The sequence below is a fragment of the Corvus hawaiiensis genome, chromosome 1, assembly GCF_020740725.1.
Source record: "Corvus hawaiiensis isolate bCorHaw1 chromosome 1, bCorHaw1.pri.cur, whole genome shotgun sequence".
Classification (NCBI taxonomy): domain Eukaryota; kingdom Metazoa; phylum Chordata; class Aves; order Passeriformes; family Corvidae; genus Corvus; species Corvus hawaiiensis.
In genome coordinates, this window is record NC_063213.1 from 95801784 (window position 1) to 95825783 (window position 24000).

General features: G+C 56.3%; 4 protein-coding genes across 4 annotated transcripts; 2 read left to right on the top strand and 2 right to left on the bottom strand.

Moving 5' to 3' along the window:
* The first annotated feature begins 571 nt into the window (after positions 1-571).
* KLHL11 (kelch like family member 11) lies at positions 572-6808 on the top strand. The gene is made up of 2 exons (XM_048317047.1): positions 572-1086; positions 1300-6808. Exons 1-2 carry the CDS (start codon positions 584-586, stop codon positions 2894-2896), a joined length of 2100 nt encoding a protein of 699 aa, XP_048173004.1. The 5' UTR covers positions 572-583; the 3' UTR covers positions 2897-6808.
* A 206-nt stretch (positions 6809-7014) lies between these two features.
* On the bottom strand, positions 7015-9807 carry KLHL10 (kelch like family member 10). Its single transcript, XM_048317074.1, has 4 exons — positions 9321-9807; positions 8610-9227; positions 8006-8155; positions 7015-7483 (listed from the first exon to the last, which is right to left on the bottom strand). Exons 1-4 carry the CDS (start codon positions 9771-9773, stop codon positions 7109-7111), a joined length of 1596 nt encoding a protein of 531 aa, XP_048173031.1. The 5' UTR covers positions 9774-9807; the 3' UTR covers positions 7015-7108.
* A 1808-nt stretch (positions 9808-11615) lies between these two features.
* On the top strand, positions 11616-16613 carry NT5C3B (5'-nucleotidase, cytosolic IIIB). The gene is given in 10 exon segments (XM_048317060.1): positions 11616-11701; positions 11844-11942; positions 12441-12510; positions 12949-12995; positions 13450-13535; positions 13689-13778; positions 14802-14964; positions 15091-15162; positions 15164-15292; positions 15569-16613. Coding segments are annotated over 10 exon segments (870 nt in total). The 5' UTR covers positions 11616-11698; the 3' UTR covers positions 15680-16613.
* A 286-nt stretch (positions 16614-16899) lies between these two features.
* FKBP10 (FKBP prolyl isomerase 10) lies at positions 16900-22776 on the bottom strand. The gene is made up of 10 exons (XM_048317083.1): positions 22484-22776; positions 20979-21124; positions 20465-20654; positions 20042-20187; positions 19747-19936; positions 19352-19497; positions 19047-19236; positions 18571-18713; positions 18246-18409; positions 16900-17956 (listed from the first exon to the last, which is right to left on the bottom strand). The coding sequence occupies exons 1-10, from the start codon at positions 22699-22701 to the stop codon at positions 17771-17773; spliced, it is 1719 nt and encodes a 572-aa protein (XP_048173040.1). The 5' UTR covers positions 22702-22776; the 3' UTR covers positions 16900-17770.
* Positions 22777-24000: the final 1224 nt, after the last annotated feature.

Consider the following 24000-nt stretch of genomic DNA (forward strand, 5'->3'; position numbering starts at 1 on the left):
CAACCCCGTGGACCTTGGTTGGAGTGAGAGAATTCCTGATTCCTCAGGTGCAGCCAGGGAGGGCACGGGGAAGAAGAAAATGGTCAGGCTTGCCAGAGGCTCCGAGTGGAGCCGGGCCTGCGTGTTGGTCCGTGGTACCGGAGCTGCCCGATGGCGCACGGGGCACCGGCAGCACCGGGGCCGCCCCCAGGGCGGGGAAGCTTGAGGGGACGCGGGTGCCAGGGGCTCCGGGCTGAGGGGATGGAGATCCGGGGTTGTCCGGGCCTGAGGGGACGGAGGATACGGGGAAGTCCCGAGGGCTCCGGGCTGAGGGGATGGAGATCCCGGGGTGTCCCGGCCTGAGGGGACGGGGGATACGGGGAAGTCCCGAGGGCTCCGGGCTGAGGGGACGCGGTGTCCCGGGAGGTCCCGGGGGCTTTCGGACTGAGGGGACGGGGATCCATCGTGGTCCCGAGTTGAGGGGAAGAGGCGTCTCGGCGGGTCCTGGGCGCTGCCCCGCTCCCGGCTCCCCTCACGGCGCTGCCGCCATTCCGTGCAGCGGCGCTCTCTCCCCGCCAGGGGGCAGCGCCGCGCCCCACCCGCCATGTCGGACAAGATGGCGGCGGCGGCGGCCGCGGCCTGTCCGCAGCCGCAGCCCGGCCCCGGTCCAGGTCCCGGTCCCGGCCCCGGTCCTGGCCCGCCGGCGGTCGAGGCGGAGCGCGGAGGCCCGCGCGGCGGCGGGGCGGACGGGGAGGCCGAGGCGGAGGAGTTCGGGTGCCCGGCGCATTGCTCCGACCTGGCCTGGCGGCAGAACGAGCAGCGCCGCCACGGCCTGTACTGCGACATCACGCTGGCTTTCGGCGGCGCGGGCATGGCTCGCGAGTACCGGGCGCACCGGTCCGTGCTGGCCGCCGCCACCGAATACTTCACGCCGCTGCTCTCGGGGGGGTTCGCGGAGTCGCGCTCGGGCCGCGTGGAGCTGCAGAAGTGGAGCTCGGAGGGCGGCCCCGACCCCGACACGGTGGAGGCCGTTATCGGTTTCATGTACACCGGCACCATCCGCGTGAGCCCCGGCAACGTCCATGAGGTGCTGGAGATGGCGGACAGGTAAGTGCGGCCGGGGCGGAGGCTGGCGGGGACCGGGCCACGGCGTCAGAGGATCACAGACTGGTTTGGGTTGGAAGGGACCTTAGAAGTTCACCGAGTTCCACCCGCTGCCATGGGCAGGGACACCTTCCACTAGACCAGGTTGCTCCAAGCCCCGTCCAACCTGGCCTTGAGCACCTGCAGGGATGTATAACTCCCTTGTTTGTCCTGCAGGTTTCTGCTGACCCGGTTAAAGGACTTCTGTGGAGAGTTTCTGAAGAAGAAACTGAACCTCTCTAACTGTGTGGCGATTCACAGCTTGGCCCACATGTATTCCCTGAATCAGCTGGCACTCAAAGCACAGGATATGATCAGGAGAAATTTCCACAAAGTGATCCAGGATGAGGAGTTCTACACTTTGCCATTTCACCTTGTCCGGGACTGGCTCTCAGACTCGGAGATCACGGTGGACTCTGAAGAAATCCTCTTTGAGACTGTTTTGAAGTGGGTTCAGAAAAATCCTGAGGAAAGAGAGAGGTACTTTGAAGATCTCTTTAAGCTGCTAAGATTGTCTCAGATGAAACCCACGTACCTGACTCGCCATGTCAAATCTGAGCGGCTGGTGTCGAGCAATGAGAACTGTGTGAAGTTGGTGTCCGAGGCTGTGGAGAGCCATGCTCTGCGCTCTGAGAACCTGCAGTCTGGGAACCTGCAGCACTCCACCTGTCCCACAGCACTGCTGCCGCGCTTCGGCCAGAACATGGACGTCATCATGGTGATTGGCGGCGTGTCCGAGGGCGGCGACTACCTGAGTGAGTGTGTGGGCTACTTCATCGACGAGGACAGGTGGGTCAACCTGCCTCACATCCACAACCACCTGGACGGGCATGCCGTGGCTGTGACAGAGTCCTACGTGTATGTGGCTGGCTCCATGGAGCCAGGGTTTGCCAAGACTGTGGAAAGGTACAATCCAAACAGAAATATTTGGGAGCAGGTCTCAAATCTAATCACCAGGAAGCATTCCTTTGGCCTTACTGAAGTGAAAGGCAACTTGTACAGTATTGGTGGACACGGCAATTTCAGTCCAGGCTTTAAAGATGTGGCCATTTATAATCCTGAGCAGGACAAATGGCTGAACCTGGAGTCGGCACCAAAGATCCTGCGGGATGTCAAAGCTGTCTCCGTGGAAGACCGGTTTGTGTATGTGGCCGCCCGCACCCCAGTTGACAGCGACAGCGAGGACGGGCTGAGGGCCGTTATTATCAGATATGATGCTGAAACCAGGCAGTGGCAGGACGTGGAGTCCCTGCCCCTCATCGACAACTACTGCTCCTTCCAGATGTCTGTTGCCAACACCAACTTCTACCACACGGCATCGTGCTGCCCCAAGAGTTACCCCATAGACAACGAGGAGGCCAAGGGAAAGATCTCCAGCAGGGCCTCGGATGAAATCCTGGAATCTTTGCCCCCTGAGGTCCTGAGCATTGAAGGAGCAGCTATTTGTTACTACAAAGATGACGTGTTTATCATCGGAGGCTGGAAGAACAGTGATGACATTGACAAGCAGTACAGGAAGGAGGCCTATCGCTACTGCGCTGAGCGGAAGCGCTGGATGCTCCTGCCCCCAATGCCGCAGCCCCGCTGCAGAGCCACTGCCTGCCATGTGAGAATCCCCTTCAGGTGCCTGCAGGGAACACAGAGGTACCCCATGCCACAAAATCTCATGTGGCAAAAAGATAGAATAAGGCAAATGCAGGAAAGGCAGATGCAGGAGATACACCGGTACTCCCTGAGCTTACGGAGGATGCCACGCTCCCAGATCGAGTGCTAGTGTCTGCAGTATCGCTCCTGATGAGCCTAGGAAATAAACCCTTTTGTTAGGCTTGATGTGTCTTTATAATTCATGAGGGTGTGGATTGGATTTGATGCATAAAACCAGCATCTGTTGTGTCCTGAAAATTCAGAAGCTCAGAAGTGGAGGGTGGGTGGGAATTGAGACACTCCGTGAATCCAACAGTATTCCTTAATGATGCCCAGGGAAAAGCTGTAGCCTGTATCGGGCTGTGAAATGTCTCCGGGAACATTAAGCCTGTCACTTCTCTCCTCAGATCTTTGGTTCCAAGGATTTCTGTAGAGTTAGTCTCTAACAGTTCTACTTGGAAAATCAAAGATCTCTCTCTTAATAATTTAGTGGTTACATTTGTGTGTGCTTGAAAGCACCTGTTTCATTTGCACTTATCTCTTGACATTCCTTTGATTCTCTCCTCAGTGACTAAACTTCACAGGATTGGTGTTGGTGTACTTGGCTTTCCCAAGCTGGAGGCAAGTGCAATAGTTCTGTATGAAACAAAAGCACAATCTTTCTTTATGAAACTACTTCAGGATGTTTCTATGTGTATTAAATATTTTCTATCTGTGTGTTGTAGAGAGGCTGCAGAGTTTGTTTATAAATGGATGATTGGTCGGACACGACACTTGCTAAAAGAGAGCTTGAGGCAGTGGATTTTTTTCAGGTGTATATATGCACGTTTGAGTCTGTCTCTGACTCAAGAACTTGGGTCAACAGCCTGAGTGAAGAAGTGACAACCAGTGATGAGCCACCCACCCACACTGGTTGTTCAGTCCTGTCAGAGTGGATCAGTGAGGGTGGGATTATTTCACGGGAATATAGTGAAACCTGAGCTACTCATAGGTCTTTTCTCAAATGTTGCACGTTTTAATTCTAGTGAAAAGTGATGGAAGAGCCCCTGCTGTTCCCAGCCTGTCTCTGACAATCAGAAACCTTTGCCCTCCGTGTGCTGTCCCAAGGGGCTCCCAGCAGCTGTGCTGCAGCTCTGTACCAAGCTGGCACGAGTGCTCCTGCAGGGGGGAGAGCTGGGCTTTCAGAGTCTCCGAGTATCTGAATTTCCCCACTTGCTGTGGGGGTGGGATTTAAGTTCATTTAAACACCTTTTGGCATTCTGAGGTGGCTGTACATGGAAGTGGCCTGGTTGGCTCTGGGTTGCTTCCCGCTGCACTCCCAGGGAACAGAATGTGGAATATTCCCTTTGGAGTATCCCTGCTTCTCAGTTACTTGTCCCACTGAGCACTTATTCTCCCCAGTCCAAGAAGCTCCAGAAGCCTTTCATTTACCAATGGTTTCAGTGCATACTTCCTACCTCCTTTTCTCCCCATCCTTCCCTTCATTTGAATGTTCCAGGTTTTCCCATGCAGTCTTACTCAGGATCTTAGGGAAGGGAATGGGAGGAGTAGCCTGGGTATTACAAAATTTGTGTAGACAAACCTTTCTGGAAAATCTGTTACTGTTTTTGGTTCATTGATGATTTGCTGGTGGTTTTGATGTGGGTGACGTCTTTGCAAAGAACTTTTAACCAGTTTGGGGTTTGTTTTGGTTTTAATTATTTTGCTTTCTGAGCTGCTCCTTCTCCTTTTCCAGTTCAACAGGCAGCCCAGATCATATCTGAAACTCGGGGTAAGTCTTTCCACCGCTCGGTGTGTAAAGGTTTCTCTGATGTGTATGTCCCTTAATGCTCCACTTTGTGGTTCATGGGCTACTTTGATATCAATAACTTGTCTGTTTGTGAGAGAGTGTCCAGCCTTAGTTAAAAAAGCTACCAAACTTGAAATTCTGAACAGTTTGTCTCAGTTTACTCCTCTGTGGTAACCATGTTGTATTTTCTTTGCCTGTTGGGTTGTTGGAGCAGGTGAAATTTATGCTGCTGGCTTCATGCAAGAGGAAATAGGTGAGTTTAAGGTGATGTTTGCAGGTGACTGTTTCCAAACAGCTGCTGCAGGCCTGTAGGCTGGGGGTTGATCCATGGAGTCTGGCTCATGGACTCTTGCAGGGCTGGCTGGAGTAGGTGCAGAATTGCTGCTCCTGCAGCAGTTTGTGATAAAGTGTGCAAATGCCTCTAGTGCATCAATGTAACAGCAATTTGTGGGAGCTGATTTTAGGATACTTTCCCAGACTTTGCACCAAAGCAACGGAGAAGAGTTCATGCCCTCCACCCTGCTGAACCAGCTGGAGGGATTTAACAGGCAGCTGGAGAGTGGTAGGTCACATCACCACAGCTCTCTCCAAGTCCTCTTGTAGTCTATCATTGAATAGGGACAATTTGTAAGGAGAAACACCCAGATGGTTCTTTCAGTTGGAATAGGAGCTGAATATTTAATGCATGGCACTGTGCAGCAAAGAGGCGAGAACAAACCTTGCAGTCTTGCTTTTTCGAAGTAAAATTGACATTGCACTCCCCAGGAGGACTTTGGGCTGATGGACAAGCTGTGGCGTTTACTAAAAGCACTCCACTGAGAGACAGTGTCAGCCCAGCCCCATCCCTGGACAGGTAACCCGTGTGTGCCAGCCGCATGCCGTGTGTGCCGTGCTGTCCCTCTGTGTGCTCTGGGGGTGCCTGGCAGCAGCGCAGGCTGCTCTTAATGTTTGCTCTGCCTGTTCTGAGATAGTTTTAAGCAGTTGGGGTTTTTTAGCTTTGAATTCCAGTGGACCAGTGGCACTGATGTGGTTTGTGACTGATAGGTCAAACGATCCCTTACATCACTTGAGGTGTTGGGAGAATTGCATTCATGGCTCTGGCTGCAGTTTAGCCCATGAGCCCGTGAATCCCTAACAATTCCTTGTGGCCCTTGACCACCATAGCTTGCTGGGTGTTTATCAAATGATCCCATAAACAAAAGCCTGGGAATTCTTCCCGTGTGTTTCTAGTGGCTGGTCAGCTGTCAGCAGGATCCCAGTGTGTGTTCAGTAGGGGTAAGAAGGCTGACTGCTGGCCTCACTAAGGGAAAAGGACATTGGGGGGAGTTTTCCTCCTCTGTAGGACAATCATACCTCTACACCTGTCCTGATACCTGCCCCAAAACACACGAGTGATATCCTGACTTTCTGCTCAAAGTACCACTGGCACCTGGCAAGTGCTGGCAGTCGCTGTAGTAACTCCCAGGGGCCATTTGTGTACATAATATTTTATAACTACCTGGATAATCCATTGGTACCCGGGGGTTGTATGTGTTTTTAATAAGACTCTCTTGCACATAGTGGGAGACCACTCCAGAGTTGAAGCAGGTGGCCCGATGTTACATGTGCTGTGAATGACTGTGCCCAGCATTCTGCTTGACTATTGCAATGGCATTTTTCTCTATTACAGTAAATATTAAAATCCAAAGTCTTGGCTCATCTTGTGTGTTGTGGAATGCCCTGGTGGCTGACAACAAACCCAGTCCCAAGGAGTTACAACTTTTTATGTTATTCTTAACACAGCCTTGTAACAGGATGTTGTAACATCCAATGGGCTTTGAAAAGCAAGCGTAAAGAAAGTGGCTTGGATTTATTTTCAGCTCTGTCCACCTTAGGCTGGGGTAAAAGCCATCTCCTGTTTGACAGTCCTGGGTGGAATCAGATAAAACAGGTGCTCTTGAGGATCTAACCCTGTTACTAATATGAATGTAGAGTGTGGAACTAACGAGCTGTTTGATAACCATTAATAGCCAGATTCTCCTCGTGGATCCATGTCACTGTGGGTTGCAGCAGCTCTGCTCTCCTGGCACATTAAGAGAGGGACAGCAGTTTGCCAGGGAGCAGCACTCCTGTCCTTACCTGTGAGGTAAAGTAGTGTGTGTCATAAGCCCTTTGAAACAGATCCTGCTGTCCTGTTCTTGACCTTAAATACACTGTACTAAAGTTTATTGTAAGAGGTGAATTAATGAAAATAAACCTTTTATTTCTCTAGCATTCTGTTGTGCTTTTGATTTTTTTAAGTTGTTGTGTGGGTGTGGCTGATACTCAGGTTCAGCGTTGCTGTCTAGTGAAAGTTTTAAATCCTAATGATCCCTTTGGCCTGTTACAATTGTTTCTATTTTTGAACAAGAGAACATACTCCCTTGCTGCCATGGGGACTTTATTACCTAAAGAGAACTATTTACACAGGCATCCAGTGATGGGATGCTCAGAAGACTTTATTAGGTACGCAGAACTATTTACACAAGCATCCAGTGATGGCTGATCACAACACTCCTAGCTAAGGGGAACTATTTACAACGGCGAGCTCCGAGATGAACTGGTGAACAAGATGTCCGTGGAGGAGCTGTGCTGGTGGTAGTAGTGTTGCCTGGCAATGTATTCCATGACATTGGAGAGCCCTGGCACCACGCAGCAGCTGACGGCACTGCGGGTGATGCCCATGCTGTTGGCGTCATACCACTCGTTGGTGTCCTCCTCGTAGCACTCAGTGGCAACGGTGGTGCTGAACCCATTAAAGCCCCCGACCACGAACAACAGGCCGTCCATCACCTCAATGCCAAAGTTGCTGCGTGGATTGAGCATGGAGGGCACAGCGTCCCAAGCGTTGGCGACAGGGTTGTACGCTTCCACGCTCTGGAGGCGGTTGTTCCCATCAAACCCTCCAACCTGTGAACACCAAAGGGACAGAGCTGAAAGGGGCCTTTCCTCAGCCAGATCCTGTCACGCACCCGTGAGATGGGAACTGCTCCTGCCTCCCTGGCTGCAGGCTGAGCATGGTGGAGAACACGAGATCTCCGAACATGGCTCTTGCTTATTGCAGTCTGCTGCCTGCACTCTGAGGAGCTTTCCAAAGCACTTTATGCAACTGTCAATTTTGACAGTTTTCCAGAGGTTGGATGCAGTCCATGGAGAAGATAAACAATGAATGAACAGGCCTGAGCCCCTGCTCTGTGCTGCTGGTGCTGTTGGCAGTGGCAGAAATTATGTTCTTTGCTGCAGCTGCTTAAATATTGTCAAACACCATTTTCATACCCAAAAGCATGTGATGGGTGATAATATTCTTGGGAAGTGCATTAACCATTCTGGCTCCTGACTTCCCTAAACCTCATGTAAACACACGGCCACCCTGGAGGTCTGGGGACTGCAGCCACCCACAGGACTGCAGTGCTGGGTGGTGTTGGCCCTTACCGCATACACCTGGTTCCCGTACGCCATCACCCCAACTCCGCTTCTCCTGCTGCTCATTGGGGCGATCAGGGACCACTGGTTTGTGGTGGGGTTGAACACTTCAGCTGAGCTGAGACACTGATCTCCATCAAACCCACCACAGATGTACACCTGGGGACAGGAGAGGTGGGAAAGTGTGAGTGGGGTGGTTAGACCCTTGGTGAGGAAATATGTTGAAGAGAAAATGAATGGTGTTGCAGGATTTTTGGGGTGTTTTCTTTTTGAATGGGAATGGTCTTGTCATCCTGGGTTTGAAGTAGCAGCAGTGCAAAGAGTTGATGCCAGCAAGACTTAGACTCTTGATTTTCCGAGCTGCATGAAGCAGACAGGCCTGGTGTTGCACCTATGGCCAGGAAAAGGGCTGTCGGGCAGCAGGTGGGCAGCAGCTGTGGAAGAGATTTTGTGCTCCTGGTCACATCTCTGCCACACCAGGCAGGCTGCTTTATATCTGTAGCTCCAGGATTTAATGAATTGTTACGAATTTAAGTGTTACGAATTTAGTGAAGGTTTATGTGAACTCTCTTCATGCTGCAACCCCAGCTGCTCTTAGTTGGGGTTAGTTTACCTTTCCATTCAGTGTGGTTGCACTGGCGTCGCTCCTCTGCTCGTGCATGGGGGTGATCAGGGTCCACTGGTTGGTGTCTGGGTCATACCGCTCTGCTGTGTTGAGCCGCATGTACCCATCAAACCCTCCCATGGCATAGATGAAGTTGTCCACGACGGTGACGCTGACATAGCAGCGCCGTGAGTGCATGGGTGCTACCTGCTGCCATGTCTTCTGGAGTGGATCAAACCGTTTGACGATGTTGAAATAATCTGTGCCATCAAATCCACCGATAACATAGACGTAGCCTTTCAAATAAGCTGAGCCATGATAGGCAACGGGGCTCTCTTGCTCCCAGGGGATGTTCAGCCACTTGTCAGTGCGGCTGTCGTAGGTCTCGATGGCGCTGGTAGCGCCGCCCCCGCTCCAGCCGCCGATGGCAAAGAGGATGGCGTAGGGCAGGCGTGGCCGGGTGAGTGGGTTGGAGTTGACCGAGGAATTCTGGCCATAGGAGTTCAGGTCGTAGATTTCAGACAGGGCACTGATGAGGAGATCTTTGCAGTTGGCATTGTCCTTCACGTACTCGTGAGCTTTGACGTTGTTCATGAAGTAGTCGGACTGTAGGAGTGCCAGTCGAACCTGAAACATGCAAGGAGGAGGTTGGAGCACTAGTACTGAGGGTTTCCCCCTCAGCAGCCTTTGGGGACAGCTTCAAAGGTGCACTGCACCCACCTTGCTGAGCAAGCAGGCGATGTGCTGCCTCCTGTTCTGCGGGTCATGTGCAATCCACCTCAGCACAGCCTCAAACACGGCTTCTTCTCGCCGCACGTTAAGCTCATCCTTCTCAATGATGTGTGCCAGCTCCTCGGCGGAGAGGTCTAGGAACTCCTCGGACACTTGGGACACCTCCTCGAAGTGATGCAGGATGTACACGCAGGCAGCTGCGCGCAGGTCGGGGCAGTGGTAATAGTCAGTGAGTCTGCAAATGCCAATGCAATTCTCAAAGCACAGCCTGGAACTGAGGAACTCACAGCACAGGCTGACGATGCCCATGACATTGAACTGATCTGCTGCGGCAAGCAAACTCTCGACATTGTCCTCCGTGATCGGTACTGTCCTGGTGTAGGCGTAATTGATGATGAGACCCATCATTTCAGCTGAAATGCCAGGAATTTGATAGACCATCTTGTCTGCGCTGTCCCAGTTGGTAAACAGAGTCCTGAAAATACGGTGTTGCTGCGTTAAACCCTGCCCCTGGATCCCCTGTGTTCCCCCCGCCTCCAAGGCACCAGTTTTGGCACTGGTAGGAGCCATTCTGGGAGGCTCCATGTTTTATTGATTAATGTTTTACTTGCTGGTTGTTTGGAAAAGGAAACACAGCCTCTGGAGCTGGAGGCAGCAGGGCAGGGAGTTTTGTCTGAGAGGAGCAGAGGGGCAGAATCCCCCCATCGCCTGCTGCCCACACTGTGGACATGAGCCCAGGACAATGGGGGGTTTCTGGGTGCCAGTGCACACAGCCGGGGCGTGTTCAGCCTCTCACCCAACAGCACTCCAAGTCCTTCTCCCCAAGCCTGCTCTCAATCCATTCATCCCCCAGCCTGAATTGATACCAAGGTGGGGTTGCCTCAACCCAGGTGCAGCACCAACACTTGGTCTTGAACCCCAGAGAATCACAGGGTGTGGGGAAGGCAAAGCTGCCCCCAGGCTGTCCAGGCTCCAGCCCTGCGCTGTGTCTGGGGCTCCTCCGACACCACTGGCAGAGCCACTGATATGTGCTGGGCTGTGGATTAATCCTGGTGTTCAGGGAGGTCTGAGGAGTACGGGAAATCGCTTGATGAGAGGTTCAGTGCAGGTGGAAGTACTGGAGGCATGCTGAGGCAGGATGACCTCAATCAGGGAATACTGTTTGTCCCCATTCCCTTGTGTTTCAAGTACTGACCTGAAGTAGATACTGCAGCAAGAGAGGATGAGCTTGTGAGCCTTGAATTCCACCCCATCCACACTGATGATCACATCACAGAATCTCCCTTCCAGGCGGAGCTCATTGGAGATGCTACAACTCCTATCGCTCATCTTCCGCTCCATGTTGGAGGATGAATATTTGGTGGGTGCAAAGCTATCCCCCACGTTGGAACCAGAGGCAGTGGACCTTGCTGAGGTGTGTGGAGCACTCTGGTGTTGTCTCCAAACATCCAGCCCTGAACCCCCTTGCTGGTTCTGGACTGTGCCCCATAATGACATCACAGATGCAGGGGCCAGCATTCTGTGGTTGCCCCCAGCCTTTGCTTCCCTGCAGCCCGGGTTATGCTGGGTCCCGGACCTGACCGTGTTGATGGGTGCTTGGAGCAAAACCAGCCATGTGATCGATCCCCTGGCAACTCTTCAGTAATAACTCTCCTGTAAAATTTTCGTATAACAGCCCCAAAATGTGGGCGTGAACCACTGCTGAAGGGTCTTGTGCCACTTCGCCTAGGAGGAAGCTGAGGTATAGTTCAGCTCGTAACAGTGCTGTCACACACACTGTCCCCACTGCTTTGTCACTGAAGTTGTGCCAGGGGAGGCTTAGGCTGTTTATTGGGAATTCTGGAAACTTTTTTTCCGGAGGGGCTGTCCAGCCCTGGCACTGCCAAGGGCAGTAATGGTGGATGCTCACCCCTGGAGGGGTTTAAAGGTCTTGTGGATGTGGCACTTAGGGACGTCGGTTAGTGGTGGCCTTGGCAATGCTGCGGGACGGCTCTTTGAGGGCTTCTGCCCCCGCCAGTGTTCCGTGACTCATTGTTCTCAGTGTTCCCGGGGCTGCGGAGTGCTTCAGTGCCGGGAGCCCTGCGGGCACGAACGGCCCCGCCGGTGACTTTTTTCTTTTTTTCTTTCTTTTTTTTTTAATGCATCTTTCGCCCTCCTGGCTCGTCGCGAGGGACACGCAACCGCCGTTGCCGGTCGGGCGCGGGGCGGAGCGCGGGAGGATTCCCCGGCCCCAGCACCCCGCGAACGCCCCCCGAGCACCGCCCGTCCCCCCGGGCCCCGCGGCCGCGTTCCGGTCCCGCCCCCGCGGCCGCTCCTCCCCGCGGCTGCGCGGCCCGGGCCGAGCGGAGCAGAACGGAGCGGGCGAGATGGTGAGCGGGGCTGCGGGCCGGGAGCCCGGGGCTGGGCGGGGGAGCGCGGCCGGGATGGAGGGACAGCGGGGGCTGGAGGGTCTCGGTCCCCCTGGAGTTGGGGGGGCCCCGGGGCGGCACCGAGCGGGGTCTCTGCCTGCAGGTGCCCGAGCTAGAGAAAGCTACGGTCCGGATCCGGCAGCCCGAGCGTGTGCGGGAGATCATCCAGTCCCTCCGGGAGCAGGGGGTGGCCAAGCTGCAGGTACCACGGGGCAGGCGGTGCATCGCCCGTGCTCGGTCCGTTTCTCAGCTGCCCCTTCCTCGTCCCTCGCCCCGGCCTGACTTCTCCCAGCCCCGCAAGGAAGCACCTGCGGCGAGGGGTGCAGCTGGAGGGGGAGAAGCCTCAGAGGAAAGGGAGGACGAGGCTGGCGGCTACCCCCGGACGGACCTTTTGGCTCGCAGTCATGAGGCTGTAACACTGCGGCAGTCCCCAAACCCCTGCTCCGCCCAGGCAGGATGAAGCCATTCGGTGCCGATAAGAGCTCCGGGGTGGGAGGGTGAGGACATCATCTGCCTCGCGGCTGGTAGGAGCGGCCACGTCGTCGCTGCCAGTCTGTGCCCACGGGAGACCGGTGGTGCCGGGTGCACGTTCTCGCAGGTGGCAGCACCTTGGCAGCACCTTGGCAGCACCTCGGGCTCACTCTGGCCAGGGCAGAATGCACTGGGTTGTGCACGAATTTGGTTTTCTCCCCTCTTCCAGGTCATTTCTGACTTTGACATGACGCTGAGCAGGTTTGGGTGCAATGGCAGGCGCTGCCCCACATCGCACAGTGAGTGTTGTTTTCACTGTCACTAGTTCTGTTTGGTTTCTGTGTTTGTATTTGACGTGGTTCCTGTCATCCTCTGTGCCCTCCTCTGCCAAGCCTGGCTGCTCCATCCTGTCCTCCACGCAGCTCTGGGCTTCACTGCGTGGTGCCAGCTGCCCACTGCCCGCTGCAGGAGCCAGGAGCCAACTCCTGGCCTGGCTGCCTTCATCCCACTGCCCACAGGCATTGAGGCCGCTGTCCTGGCTGGGCCAGGCTCTGCAGTCGGTGCCTGCTGCGGGCTCACAGTGGGAGCCACTGCAATGGGACCCCACAGCGAGCCTGTGCTCGGGTCGTGGTGTCACCACAGCCTGTATTGGGAAGAGCCAGCACTGCAGGAGTTGCTGTTAGGAAGTTTTTTTTATATTTCTGTGCTATATCATTGGTGTTTTGTTTTCTTTGCAGATATCCTTGATACCAGCCGTGTTATCAGTGAGGATGGCAAGAAGAAGGTGGGTGCTGTGTGTAAGGCACCATGTCTTGGCTCGGTGACTGTTGTACCTGTCACCCGTCATCAGGAGGTCGCACTGGCTGGTGTCACAGCTCTCCCAGCTGTGCTGGCTGCCAGGATGGAGTGGGAAAGTGCCCAGGCTGCATTTCAGCCAGCAGTGACAGAGGAGAAGTTAAAAAGGGAACTCAAATTTGCATGTGCAGCTGTGGGTGTTACAGTTTGATGGAAGGAGGAAGGGGAGGGGTGTCTGTACCTGCAGCATTTGGAGCAAGGTGAGAGCCAGCTAGGCTGGCAAGAGTTCCAGGTGTGCTCAGAGGGAAGATGCTCAGTGACAAAGTTTTGGTTGTGTTTAGGAAGAGTGGTGTTTTGGAGGATTTAAGAAATGCTAGTTTTGTTTATAGTCTCTTTAGACCTGATGTTCACTTTGTTCTTTTTCCCTCTGTGTGACACTCCAGCTGAAGGATCTGCTCCACTATTACTATCCCATTGAAATAGATCCCAACCGGACCCTGGAAGAGAAATGTCCCCTCATGGTGGAGTGGTGAGTGCTGTTTGTGATGATCTTGACCTTGTCCTACAGGACATGAGGCTTGAATCATCCCTGTGCTTGGCAACAATCCTGCAAGGTTTAGTTGTTGTTTCTGACTGCTCAGGGCCTCTGCCTGGGAGCTCTGTCACTGCTGCCTTTCCCCAGGTGGACCAAGGCCCATGAGCTGCTGGTGCAGCAGAAGATCCACAGAAGTGACATAGCCCAGATCGTCCGAGAGTCTGAAGCGATGCTCAGGTACAGGCACAGGGATGCGGTATTGAGGTTTGGGCACAGGGATGTGATGCTGAGGTACAGCTTGGCTGCCCACAGCCCTTCTCTCCTGCCCATGCAGGTCTCTGTGCTGTCACCATGCCACAGCATGACCAGTGCCAGCCTCCCTCACTTGCTCCCTGGGCTGAGTTCTAACAAAGTCAGAACATGAGCCACAACCTGAGCTCGCTCCTTGGCTGGAGGCTGCTCCCTTCCTGCTCTGAAACCACTACCCCCTCTCTCGGGCCTTGGCAAGGAGCAGCTGAGGGGCCAGTGCTGGGCACAGCTCGCCATTTGCAGGGGCAGCGCGCAGCTCCCTGCTTCCAGCAGAGATGTGTTCTTTGCACTGCAACTGCCAGGCCTTATGCAGGCCCTTGGCTCCGCAGCAGATTTCACCCACAGGACAAAAATGTGCTAGAACTTGCTGCTAAAGCTGACCTGGCAGCTGCGGCCCTAAGGCTGGCTCGTGGAGCTGGGTTCTGCCAGGGTGCTGCCAGGCTCGGGGAGGAGATGGCTTTTTATGAGCCCAAGTTCCACTTCTGCATGGAATTGCGTCCTGGCAGACTGAGGCTGTCACAGGTTGGTCTGATCATCCTCCCAACCAGTCCAACCTGTTGCACATCTCCCACGTGGGTCCTGGCAGCGCCCACTCGTGTGGGTATGTCCGGGCAGGCTGTGCCCTGTGCCCCTGACCGTGTTTGTGTACTAAATTTCTGGGCTGATGTGCTCAGGAGATGCCAGGAAAAAGGCTGGAGTGCTCTGTGTTCCCACAAGCACCCGCCCAGCTGCTGCACCCAGAGCTCTCTGGGGTTCTCTGCACAGAGAGGGCCACGGGAGCGCTGGTGCCATGGAGAGCTTACGCTGTTTGCAGAGCTCACCCGTGTGCTTCTGTTTGGGAAGTGCTGGGCAGGAGCAGGAGCTGGGCTGAGTGTGCTGCCAGCCCAGGGCACTGGGCACTGTGCCGGGGGCTGGTGACACAGCCCTGTGCAATGGACATTCCTGCTCTAGGGATGGCTTCAAGGAGTTCTTTGATCAGCTGCATAAGAACAACGTCCCCCTGTTCATCTTCTCTGCTGGCGTTGGTGATATCCTGGAAGAGATTATCCGTCAGGCCAACGTCTTCTACTCCAATGTCAACGTGGTGTCCAACTACATGGACTTCAGTGATGATGTGAGTTCTTGCACTGCATCTGTGTGTGTGAGGGGAGAGGTTGGGGCTGGGATCGAGGGCTGGGCCATGATTAGCAGTGATACCATCAGGTTAAGAGCTGTCTGCCTGTCTGTCCCATGTGCTCAGGGAGTCCTCACGCACTTCAAGGGACCCCTCATCCACACCTACAACAAGAACAACACCGTGCTGCAGGGCACGGGGGTACTTCCAGCAGCTGAGCACAAGGACGAGCATCATCCTGCTGGGGGACTCCATGGGTGACCTGACGATGGCAGACGGCGTTCCCAATGTGGAAAACATCCTCAAGATTGGCTTTCTCAATGACAAGGTGGGTGTGAGGAGCAGTTTGGTGCTTCCCTAGCAGCCTTCCCCAGGTGCCAGGCCTGGGGCCAGCAGGGAGGGGCAGGGGACTGCCCCAGTGATTTGGGCATGTGAGAGATTCGTACGAGCTCCCGTGGGGTGTGCGGAGGGACCTGGGAGTGTCTGCTGAGCTCCTGCTGTGTCTGGGAAATGGTCAGGGCAGTTATTGACCCCCTTTTGGGTAGTGAAAGCTGTGGGTGCAACGTCTTCACCCTCAGCTGTTGGTTGTTCATGGTCCTGGCAGGTGGAAGAGCGGAGAGGGAAGTACCTGGATTCCTATGACATTGTGCTGGAGAGTGACGAGACCCTGGACGTGGTCAATGGGATTCTGCGGTACATCCTCACCGAGACATGAGCTGGGGAGGTGTCCCAGCTCCGGCCACACAGCAGGCACTGGGCAGGGAATGTCCTTCCTGTGGCAGAGCTGGAGGGGACCTGCTGGTGCTGGCTGGGCTCCATCCCGACCTCACTAATGCCCTCAGCCAGCCCTGGAGCAGGAGAGTTGAGATGGAGGAAGCTTTTCCATTCCCTTTACTCTAACTCTGCCTGACTCTGCAGTTTCCCACCCAGACTGACTCTATCCCACTTGGACTTCATCCCACTGGGAATTCATAGCTTCCACCTCCTGAGGCCACGACAAACCATTCCATCTTTCAGACAGAGATGTTCTGCACTTGCTTCAGCAACTGAGGGTGGAATGGAGACAGTTCACTGTGGGCCGAGGACAGACCCGGTTTAGATGTGTCACTGTGTCCCTGGCTAAGAAAGCAAGTCTCTCTCTCGTCCTGTTTTTTGTGGGCTTCAAAGCTCCCAGGCTGACCCTGGTGCCAGTCCAGCCGCTGGGCTGGTGTGGCCCTGCTGGACATCACATCACCCAGCCCCACATTCCCCATGTAAACCAGCAGCTCTCTGGCCCCGTGTCTCAGCTCACCCGTCCCTCTCGCACCAGTACAGCTCTTACTGTGGAAAAAATGCTTTACCAGCCGTCCCTGAAGGCCCTGGAGCTCAGCTGCTGCTGCTGCTGCTGCCCAAAGCCAGAAGTAAGTTTGTCTGCCAGGGATCAGAGGAGGAGGGGTGGGCATGGGGGAGGAGAGGCCAGTGGCAGAATTTTGGGTTTTAAGGAATGTTTTACCTGACCATGTTTGTGTACTAAATTTCTGGGCTGATCCTGGGCTCTCAGAGCAGCAATAGGAAAAAGCCATTTTATTTCTGTATAACCTCTGGTTATGTGGGACTTTGGGAAGAGCAGATTTGTTCTCTGTGTTGGAATAAAAGCATAATTGGCTAAAGCTGGGTCACGGGTGGTTTGTACCCAGCACCGAGGGGCTGGTGCTGGCAGCTGCCTCTGCTCCCCAGCTCCTCATCCCATCAGAGCCCCCCAGCCCTCACTGGGTGCTGGAGCTGAAGCCCCGTTGGCTTCAGTGGAGGATCCCAGGGGGGAATTCTGGTTTCTTTTGCCAGACCCAGGAGATGCTGGAGCCTGGAATCCCCCTGGGCACCGGTAAAGCTGGTCCCTGTGCCACTACCCCAACACATGGAAGTGTTTCATGGCAAAGTAACCAGACACAGTCAAACTCCTTGGAAACCTGGAGGAATTATTTATTTGGTGCAAGGCAGAGTCACCGTTTGAAGGGTTTGCTCTGCACTGCTGTGCTTCTGTGTTTCTTCTGTCCCTGTGGAGGACAGACTGTGCAGAGGCTTTGGGAGCTGGCAGGTACCAGAGCTGTGTTGGTCCCAGCCGGAGAACCTGAGCACTCCCAAGGCTGTGACCTGCATTTAGGCTCGAAACTAAATTGGTCTGATTTGTCTCAGTCACTGGGGGCTGGGAGGTGGGGAGGGCATGGAGGGGGATGATGCTGCTCCCTGAGGGCTGGAGGACGAGGGTCTGTTTCTCTTCTCCCAGCTGATGAGGGGTTTGCCAGACTTACGTAACAGCAGATGCCTGCAGAGTATCAGGGTTTCACCCTGGGAACCTGAGCCCCCTTCAGCCTCTCGTACCAGGGAGGATGGCAGCAGGGACAGAGCAGGGACTGGGACAAAAGGGTTCTCTTTCCTCTCTCTAAAGAATTCTAAGTGTGCCTATAAAAAACCCAAACCCCAACCCTAAACTACAAAATGGTGTGGTGGAGGTGAGGGGGAGCCCCCCTACATCCTGCCTGCCCCCTGAGGCAGCATGGACAGGTGAGGGGGGCTGGAGCTGGACCTGCAGTCACTGGTGGAGGATGAAGGGGCTTAGGGAGGGGACATCTTGTCTGGGTTTATTAGCTGGGGGCTGAGTTTTCCTGCTCAGGAAAACACATCAAAATACCCTCAGTTAATAAGAGGTGAAAATCAAAACCCACCCCCCTGCAGGACTGGGAGGGGCAGGGGCAGATTCCCAGGGTGGGAGACTGGCCAAGACATGGCCAGGATGAGTCCTGTCTCCAGGAACAGTGGGGACTGCTCCTCAGAGCTCCTCATGAATCTTCTCCTGGTCCTCGTCCGACTTCAGCTTCAGCTCATCAGGTGTGATCTTCCCATCCTGGTTGCGGTCCTGGTTCTGGAACATGTCGGCAATGACTTTCTCCGGGTCGGAGCTGGGCATGAGGCGGCCTTTCCCCTCCGCCACCTGGGTCTTGATGAAGGTGGAGAACTGGAGAGGGGAGAGGGAAGAGATGCTGCTGGGGTCTGCGCAGCCAGCACTGGGCAGGGCAGGGAGACCACGGCCAACGCCAAGGACAGGCAGGGACTGGAGCAGAGGCTGCCCTCGGGGACACTGCCCGCACCCAGCAGCACTGCTTTGGGCTGGAGTGTTCTTCCTGCACAGCTCTGCAGGCTCCCAAGTGCCCAGGGGCAGCAGTGTCCTTCAAGTGCTGCTCTCTGGGGTGGGGTCCCCTGTACCCCCATTTCCTCCTGCACCCCACCATGTGGGACCCACTCACCTCATCAGCAGGGATCCCCCCATCTTTGTTGAGGTCCATCTGCTCATACAGGCTGGCCGGCGGCTCCCCATGCCAGATGAAGAGGTAGCCCTCGGGAACCCCCTCCTCCATGGAGATCAGCTCCACCTCGAAGCGGAGCACGGCGCTGCCAGGCACCCCCCGGGCTGGAAACACAGCAAAGGCTCCAGCACCACGGGGAGCAAGGCAAAGCCCTGGCCCTGAGCCCCACAGCCGTGGCAGGGCAAGGGGCGATGGAGCCCAGTGGGGGCCCAGCAAGGCTGAACCCCCCAATTTGCATTGCACACGTCGGCCGCCGCTCCCCTACCTCCGCTCTCCCCGTGGCCCAGGTGTGGGGGGACGATGAGCACCCGCCTCTCCCCCGCACACATGTCCAGGAGGCCACTGTTCAGCCCCTCGATCACCTTGTTGGCCCCCAGAGTTACCTCCTGGGGCTTCCCGTAGTCGTGGCTGCAGGAGGCACAGAGAAAACAGTGCAGGTGAGAGAAGTCCCTCAGATCTAGTGGGCAGCCCTGAAATCCCAACCCTTCCATCCCACCGTGGCCCAGAATCCCACATCCTCCATCCTGGTATGCCATGAAGTTCCACACCCTCACGCCACTGCCACGTCCATCCCACTGTGTCCCTTGAATCCTCCTCCTGCTGCCCCATTCTGCTGCCCTGCGGCCGATGCCACTGCTGCCTGTTGCAGAGCGGATGGTCCCGTGCTGCCCGGTGCCTGCCCACCCCCAGTGCCAGGCAGGATTTGGGCCCAGGAAGGACGGGAATACTCGGGGCACGCACGAGGAGAAGAGCCGGGTGCCGTCCAGCAAGGAGCAGTTGTAGTGGTAGCGGACAAAGTCCCGGTTGCGGGTGGTGACATTGCAGCCCTCGGGCCGGAACGTGGTCTCAATCTCCACTGGGTCCGCAGGGTTGTGGAAGTCGATGACGTGGACATCAAAGATGAGCACAGCTGAGCCGGGAATTTTATCTCCTGGAAGAGGAGGATGAGGAGAGCTTCTGGAGCGCTGCAGGGCTCGTAAAGCCTTTCCCTGCTTCTTCCCACATCCCTCGATGTGCTCGTCCCTCAGAGCCCTCTGCACGTTTACCTGCGCCGTTCTCCCCGTAAGCCAGGTGTGGGGGGATGACCACTCGCCGCTGCTCTCCCATGCAGACCCCCTGCAGGCCCTGATCCATGCCGGGGATGATGTAGCCCTTCCCAATGTAGGTGTTGTAGGTCTGATTGCGGGAGTAACTGCAGCAAGAGAACCCCCAGCACCATCAGTCCCCCCCAGCCCCTACACCCCACACCCCAACCCACACCCCTTCTCCCATCCCCTCCTCGTCCCCCAGGAACCAAACCTTGCTCCTAGAGATGCAACAAACAGATATTGTCCTTTTTAGCCCATTTCATGCCCATTGTCCCCTCTCCAGCCTTTTCTTGCAGCCGTGGGGCAGGAGAGGACATCAGGGGCTCGCCCCATGCGGCCGCTTCCTCCCACACCTGGAGTCGAAGAGTGTCCCGTCCATGAGTGTCCCGTTGTAGTGGTACCGGACAAAGTCCCCGGTCACAGCCCGGCGCTTGCAGGACTCCGGCACCTCCAGGTGCTCCAGGAAGACACCATCCTTGGGATTGTGGAAATCCACCAGCAGCACACTGAACACCAGCGATGCCTGCGGTGGGATCACGGTCCCTGGGAGAGGACACGGTCAGCCTGAAGGAGGGTCCTACTGCACTTGGGGGCTCTGGTCAGAGATGGGAGGGAAGGGGCGGCACGATGGGGTGGTGCCTGGCTCACCGTAGCCCTTCTCCCCATAGGCCAGGAACGGGGGGATGATGATGCTCCTTTTCTCCCCAGCACACATGCCCAGCAGCCCCTGGTCCATGCCCTTGATCAGCCACCCGGTGCCCACGTAGGTGTCGTAGGTGCTGCCCTTGCTGTAACTGGTGGTGGAGAATGAGAGTGGGGATGGCTCTGAGGCCACACCAGCAGCTCCAGCCAGGGCTGTGCTGTGCCAGAAGCTGGTTTGGGGGGTCAGGGAGCTGCACCAGCCCTGCTGGGGAGCCAGGGGGGAGTACAGGGTGAGGCTGCTTTGACTGTGTGCCCAGGCCGGTGTCTCTGGGTTTCAGCCACCCCTAGTGGCTCAATGTCAAGGCAGAGGGTACCTCCCAGCCTTACAGCCCCATGTCCTGAGGCCAGGGTGCATCCAGTGGCCCATACCTGGAGTCGAAGGGGGTCCCATCCAGCAGTGTGCCGTTGTAGTGGTACCGCACGAAGTCCGAGTTCTCCACCGTGCGGTTGCAGCGCTCAGGTTTGGACAGGGTGGTGATCTGCAGCTTGTCATTCTTGTTCCAGATGTCCAGCATGACCACATCGAAGTACAGGGTGGCATCTGGGGGGATCAGCCCCGCTAAAGGGGCAGCAGCAAGGACAGAGCACCTTAAGTGGGACGAACATGGAGCCCAGGCCAGCCACAGGCTCTGTCCCCTGAAGCCTCCCCTGAACCCATCGCTGCTCAGGGCTACTGGAGACCCGTGCCAGCCCCTGGGCAAGCAGCACAGTCTGGCCAGGGCAGGACCCTTCATTCCCAGGGCAGCCCCACTTCAGCACCACTTGCCCTGGCCATGGAGCCACCCTTAGTCTGCATCTACCAGGGAGGCACTGGAGCCCTGTCCCTGCTAACACCAGCCCTGAGGGGTTTGCTCCCTCAGCCCCCCGTGCCAGGGCCCCTTACCCACGCCGATGCTGCCGTAGCCCAGGTGGGGCGGCACGATGAGGTGACGCCGCTCGTTCACGCACATGCCCTGCAGGCCCCGGTCCATGCCCGTGATCAGCCGCCCGACGCCCACCACACCGGCCACCGTGGCCCCTCGGTCATAGCTGGGGCAAAGAGACAGACCCATCAGAGGTGGGAAAAAGGTGGGGCAGAGTGGGGGGTCAGGGCTGCCCCCTCCCCGGGGTGCAGGTCTCCCATCACAGCCTGCGAGTCCTTGTGCTGCAGGCAGAGCCCATAGCTCCAAAACATGGATCCTGGTGGGCTCAATACCCTGCTGTTGGAGGGCAGCTGGCCCCTGGGGCACTGGTCAGGACTTCAGCCTGACCCTGCACCCCCAGAAGCTATCAACATCATCCCCAGATCTCACCCACTGAACTGGGCTGGAGGCCGGCAGTTCTGGGGCTTCCTGCTGCTTCCAAATAATTTTGCAAATGGCACACTGGGGCTTTATGCACTGAGGAGGAAAGATGACATCCCAGCCTCATTTTTAAACTGCAAATTTGGTTTTATTTTTAAACCTTAAAATACTCCAAGAAACTACTGGGGCAGCAGATGTACTCCTGGCAGAGAATTCTTTTAGCAGTGAGTGTCCCCAGGTTCCCACTGCAGTTATTTTCTCCCCCATTGATTCTCACATGAAAGATAACACACATCAAACTGTGAACGCCTTTGCTTTCCACAGCTCCAAAAAACACCTGCCTGGGAAATTTTTATTGCTACATGGTGCTACATGGTACATTGCCCCAGCACTGCCCCAGTTGTTTCTGTGCCCCCAGTTCTCCTCCCTGCTCATGGTGCTGCAAACCAGGGGCTGCCCCAACTCCAACCCTGATTTCCAGCCAGCGTGAGCAGAGCAGGGACGATGCAGGGGCCGAGGGACATTGAGCCCAGCAGAGCAAAGCCTCTGGGATAATGAAGGGTTTCGCCGCTGCCACGTCTCAAAGTGCTTTAAGCATTTTCCTGCCTGGGCAGCACATGCAGATACGTGTTCCTGAGTGCAGAACGTCCCAATTAGGGCCAAATCCTGCCTGCGCCTGGGACAGGCTATCCCACAGCTCTGTGGAGCTGAAGCCTGAGCAGGCTCCCTGGAGGGCTGGGGGCTTCTGCGGGACCTGGTGGGGCAGCCTGGGCAGGGGCTACGGAAAGGGGCTGCAGCTTGGGTTGGGGGTTTGCTTCAGGCCAGGCCGGGCCCCCCAGGCTGACACGTGTACAGGGCTCCCTGTGTTACCCCAGCACCCACCAAAAGCCCTCCTTGGGTTGAAAGCTGGAGGGTCTGGGCGTTGTCTGGCGCAGGCTGCAGCCTGCTCCGGCCTGGCTGCCCCTGCCCCGGGGCTGGGGGACGCATGCGGGGTCCCCGCAGCTGCCTGCCTGCCCCGGGATGCGGGCTGGGGGCTGGGGGAGGCATGCAGGGTCCCGGCGTAGCTGCCCCCCGCATGCAGCCGGCACAGAGCCGCAGGCGATACCTGGAGTCAAACTTTTTGCCATCTTTAAAGGTCCCATTGTAGTGGTAGCGAATGAAATCCCCCATCTGCGCCTCCCGCAGGCAGATTTTGGGAATATAGTATCTGTCTATCACCACGTCTTCTAGGGGGCCGGGGTCGCCCAGCGCCGGGACCCCCAAGATGCCCAGGAGGAGGAGGAAGAGGAGGAGGAGGCAGCGGCTGCCCGGGGCCACGGCCATGGCGCTGGGGCTGAGGCGGCGGAAGGGCCCGGCGGGGGGAAGGAGCAGGGCGGGGGCTTCAGGACGCCCCTTTCCTGCCCGGGACGCCCCTTGCCTTCGCTTTCCCTTCCCCTCCGCCCGCCCAGCCCGGCCCTCTTGGAATTTCTGTAGACGTGTCCGGGCCCCGCCGCGCTCCCCCCGCCGCGCCGAGAGCTGACACCGCGGCAGAGAACGATTCACGGCGGGAGGGGCTATTCTTTTTCCCTCTTTTCTTTTTCCTCTTTTCCCCCTCCTTTTTTATTTCTCTTTCTCTCCCTCTCTTCCCTTTTCCTCTTTTTTCACTCTCCTCTTTATTTTTTTTTTTCCTCCTCTCATTGTTTACTCTCTCTCTTTTTTTTTTTTCCCTTGGGCAATTCCTCCTCCAAAGGAAAAGCTGACGGAGGCATTGGGGAGCGGCTGTGCGGCTGCAGGCCCGGCCTGGCCCCAGGTCCTAGAGTTGCTGTGTCTCCTCCTCCTTCTCTTCCTCCTTCTGCCGCTGCCAGGTCATTGCACTTGACCCAAGATGCTGCTGCCCAGTCTCAGCAGTTCGGGAGAGTAAATAAAAGGAAGTAAGTGTTTTAATAACGAGTCTGCTGCTGGCAGAGCCTTTACTGAATGGCAATGATTTAAAAAGTGAAACTCTCCTAGCAGTCCTTCCCAGACAAACATAGCCTCAAAGGCTCACGGAGGTGTTGCCCACACATCCCTGCTTCCCCAAATCCATCAGCAGGAAACAGGTCCCGTGGCAAGAGCCTTTGGCAAGTGCCAGGTGAGAAATGCAACAGGCCTTGAACCTGAACCCAAACCCCAACCCAGCTCCTCTGGGGCTCAGTGCTACCAGTGAGAGCAACAGCTCCAGCAAAGCACTGCCAGCTCCCTCAGCTCAGCCCCGGGGTGCTCTGCAGCCCCCCAACACACCCCACCGGGGCTGAGCAACTTCAGCGCTGCCTGGAGCAGCCTGAGGGAACTCGGGGCTCTCCCCATGGCACGGGGTCAGGGCCTCACTCTGCACCAAGTGAGTGCTGACAGGAGTGGTGGCACCACAGCCGTGTGTGGCACTGGGCACTGCCAACAGCCTCTGCTCCGCAGGCAGAAACCTCAGCAGCGTCTTGGCTCCTGCCCCGCGCTGTGACATCCATCCCTCCGTGCCACCGTCCAGCCAGCGACAAAGCATTGGGTTTGGGCAGGGGCCAGTGTGGCCATGCCGAGGCCTGGCATGGGACAGCTCTGGGGCCGGTATCTGGCACGGCACAGGGCGTGTGGCCTCGGGCTTGGCACCGG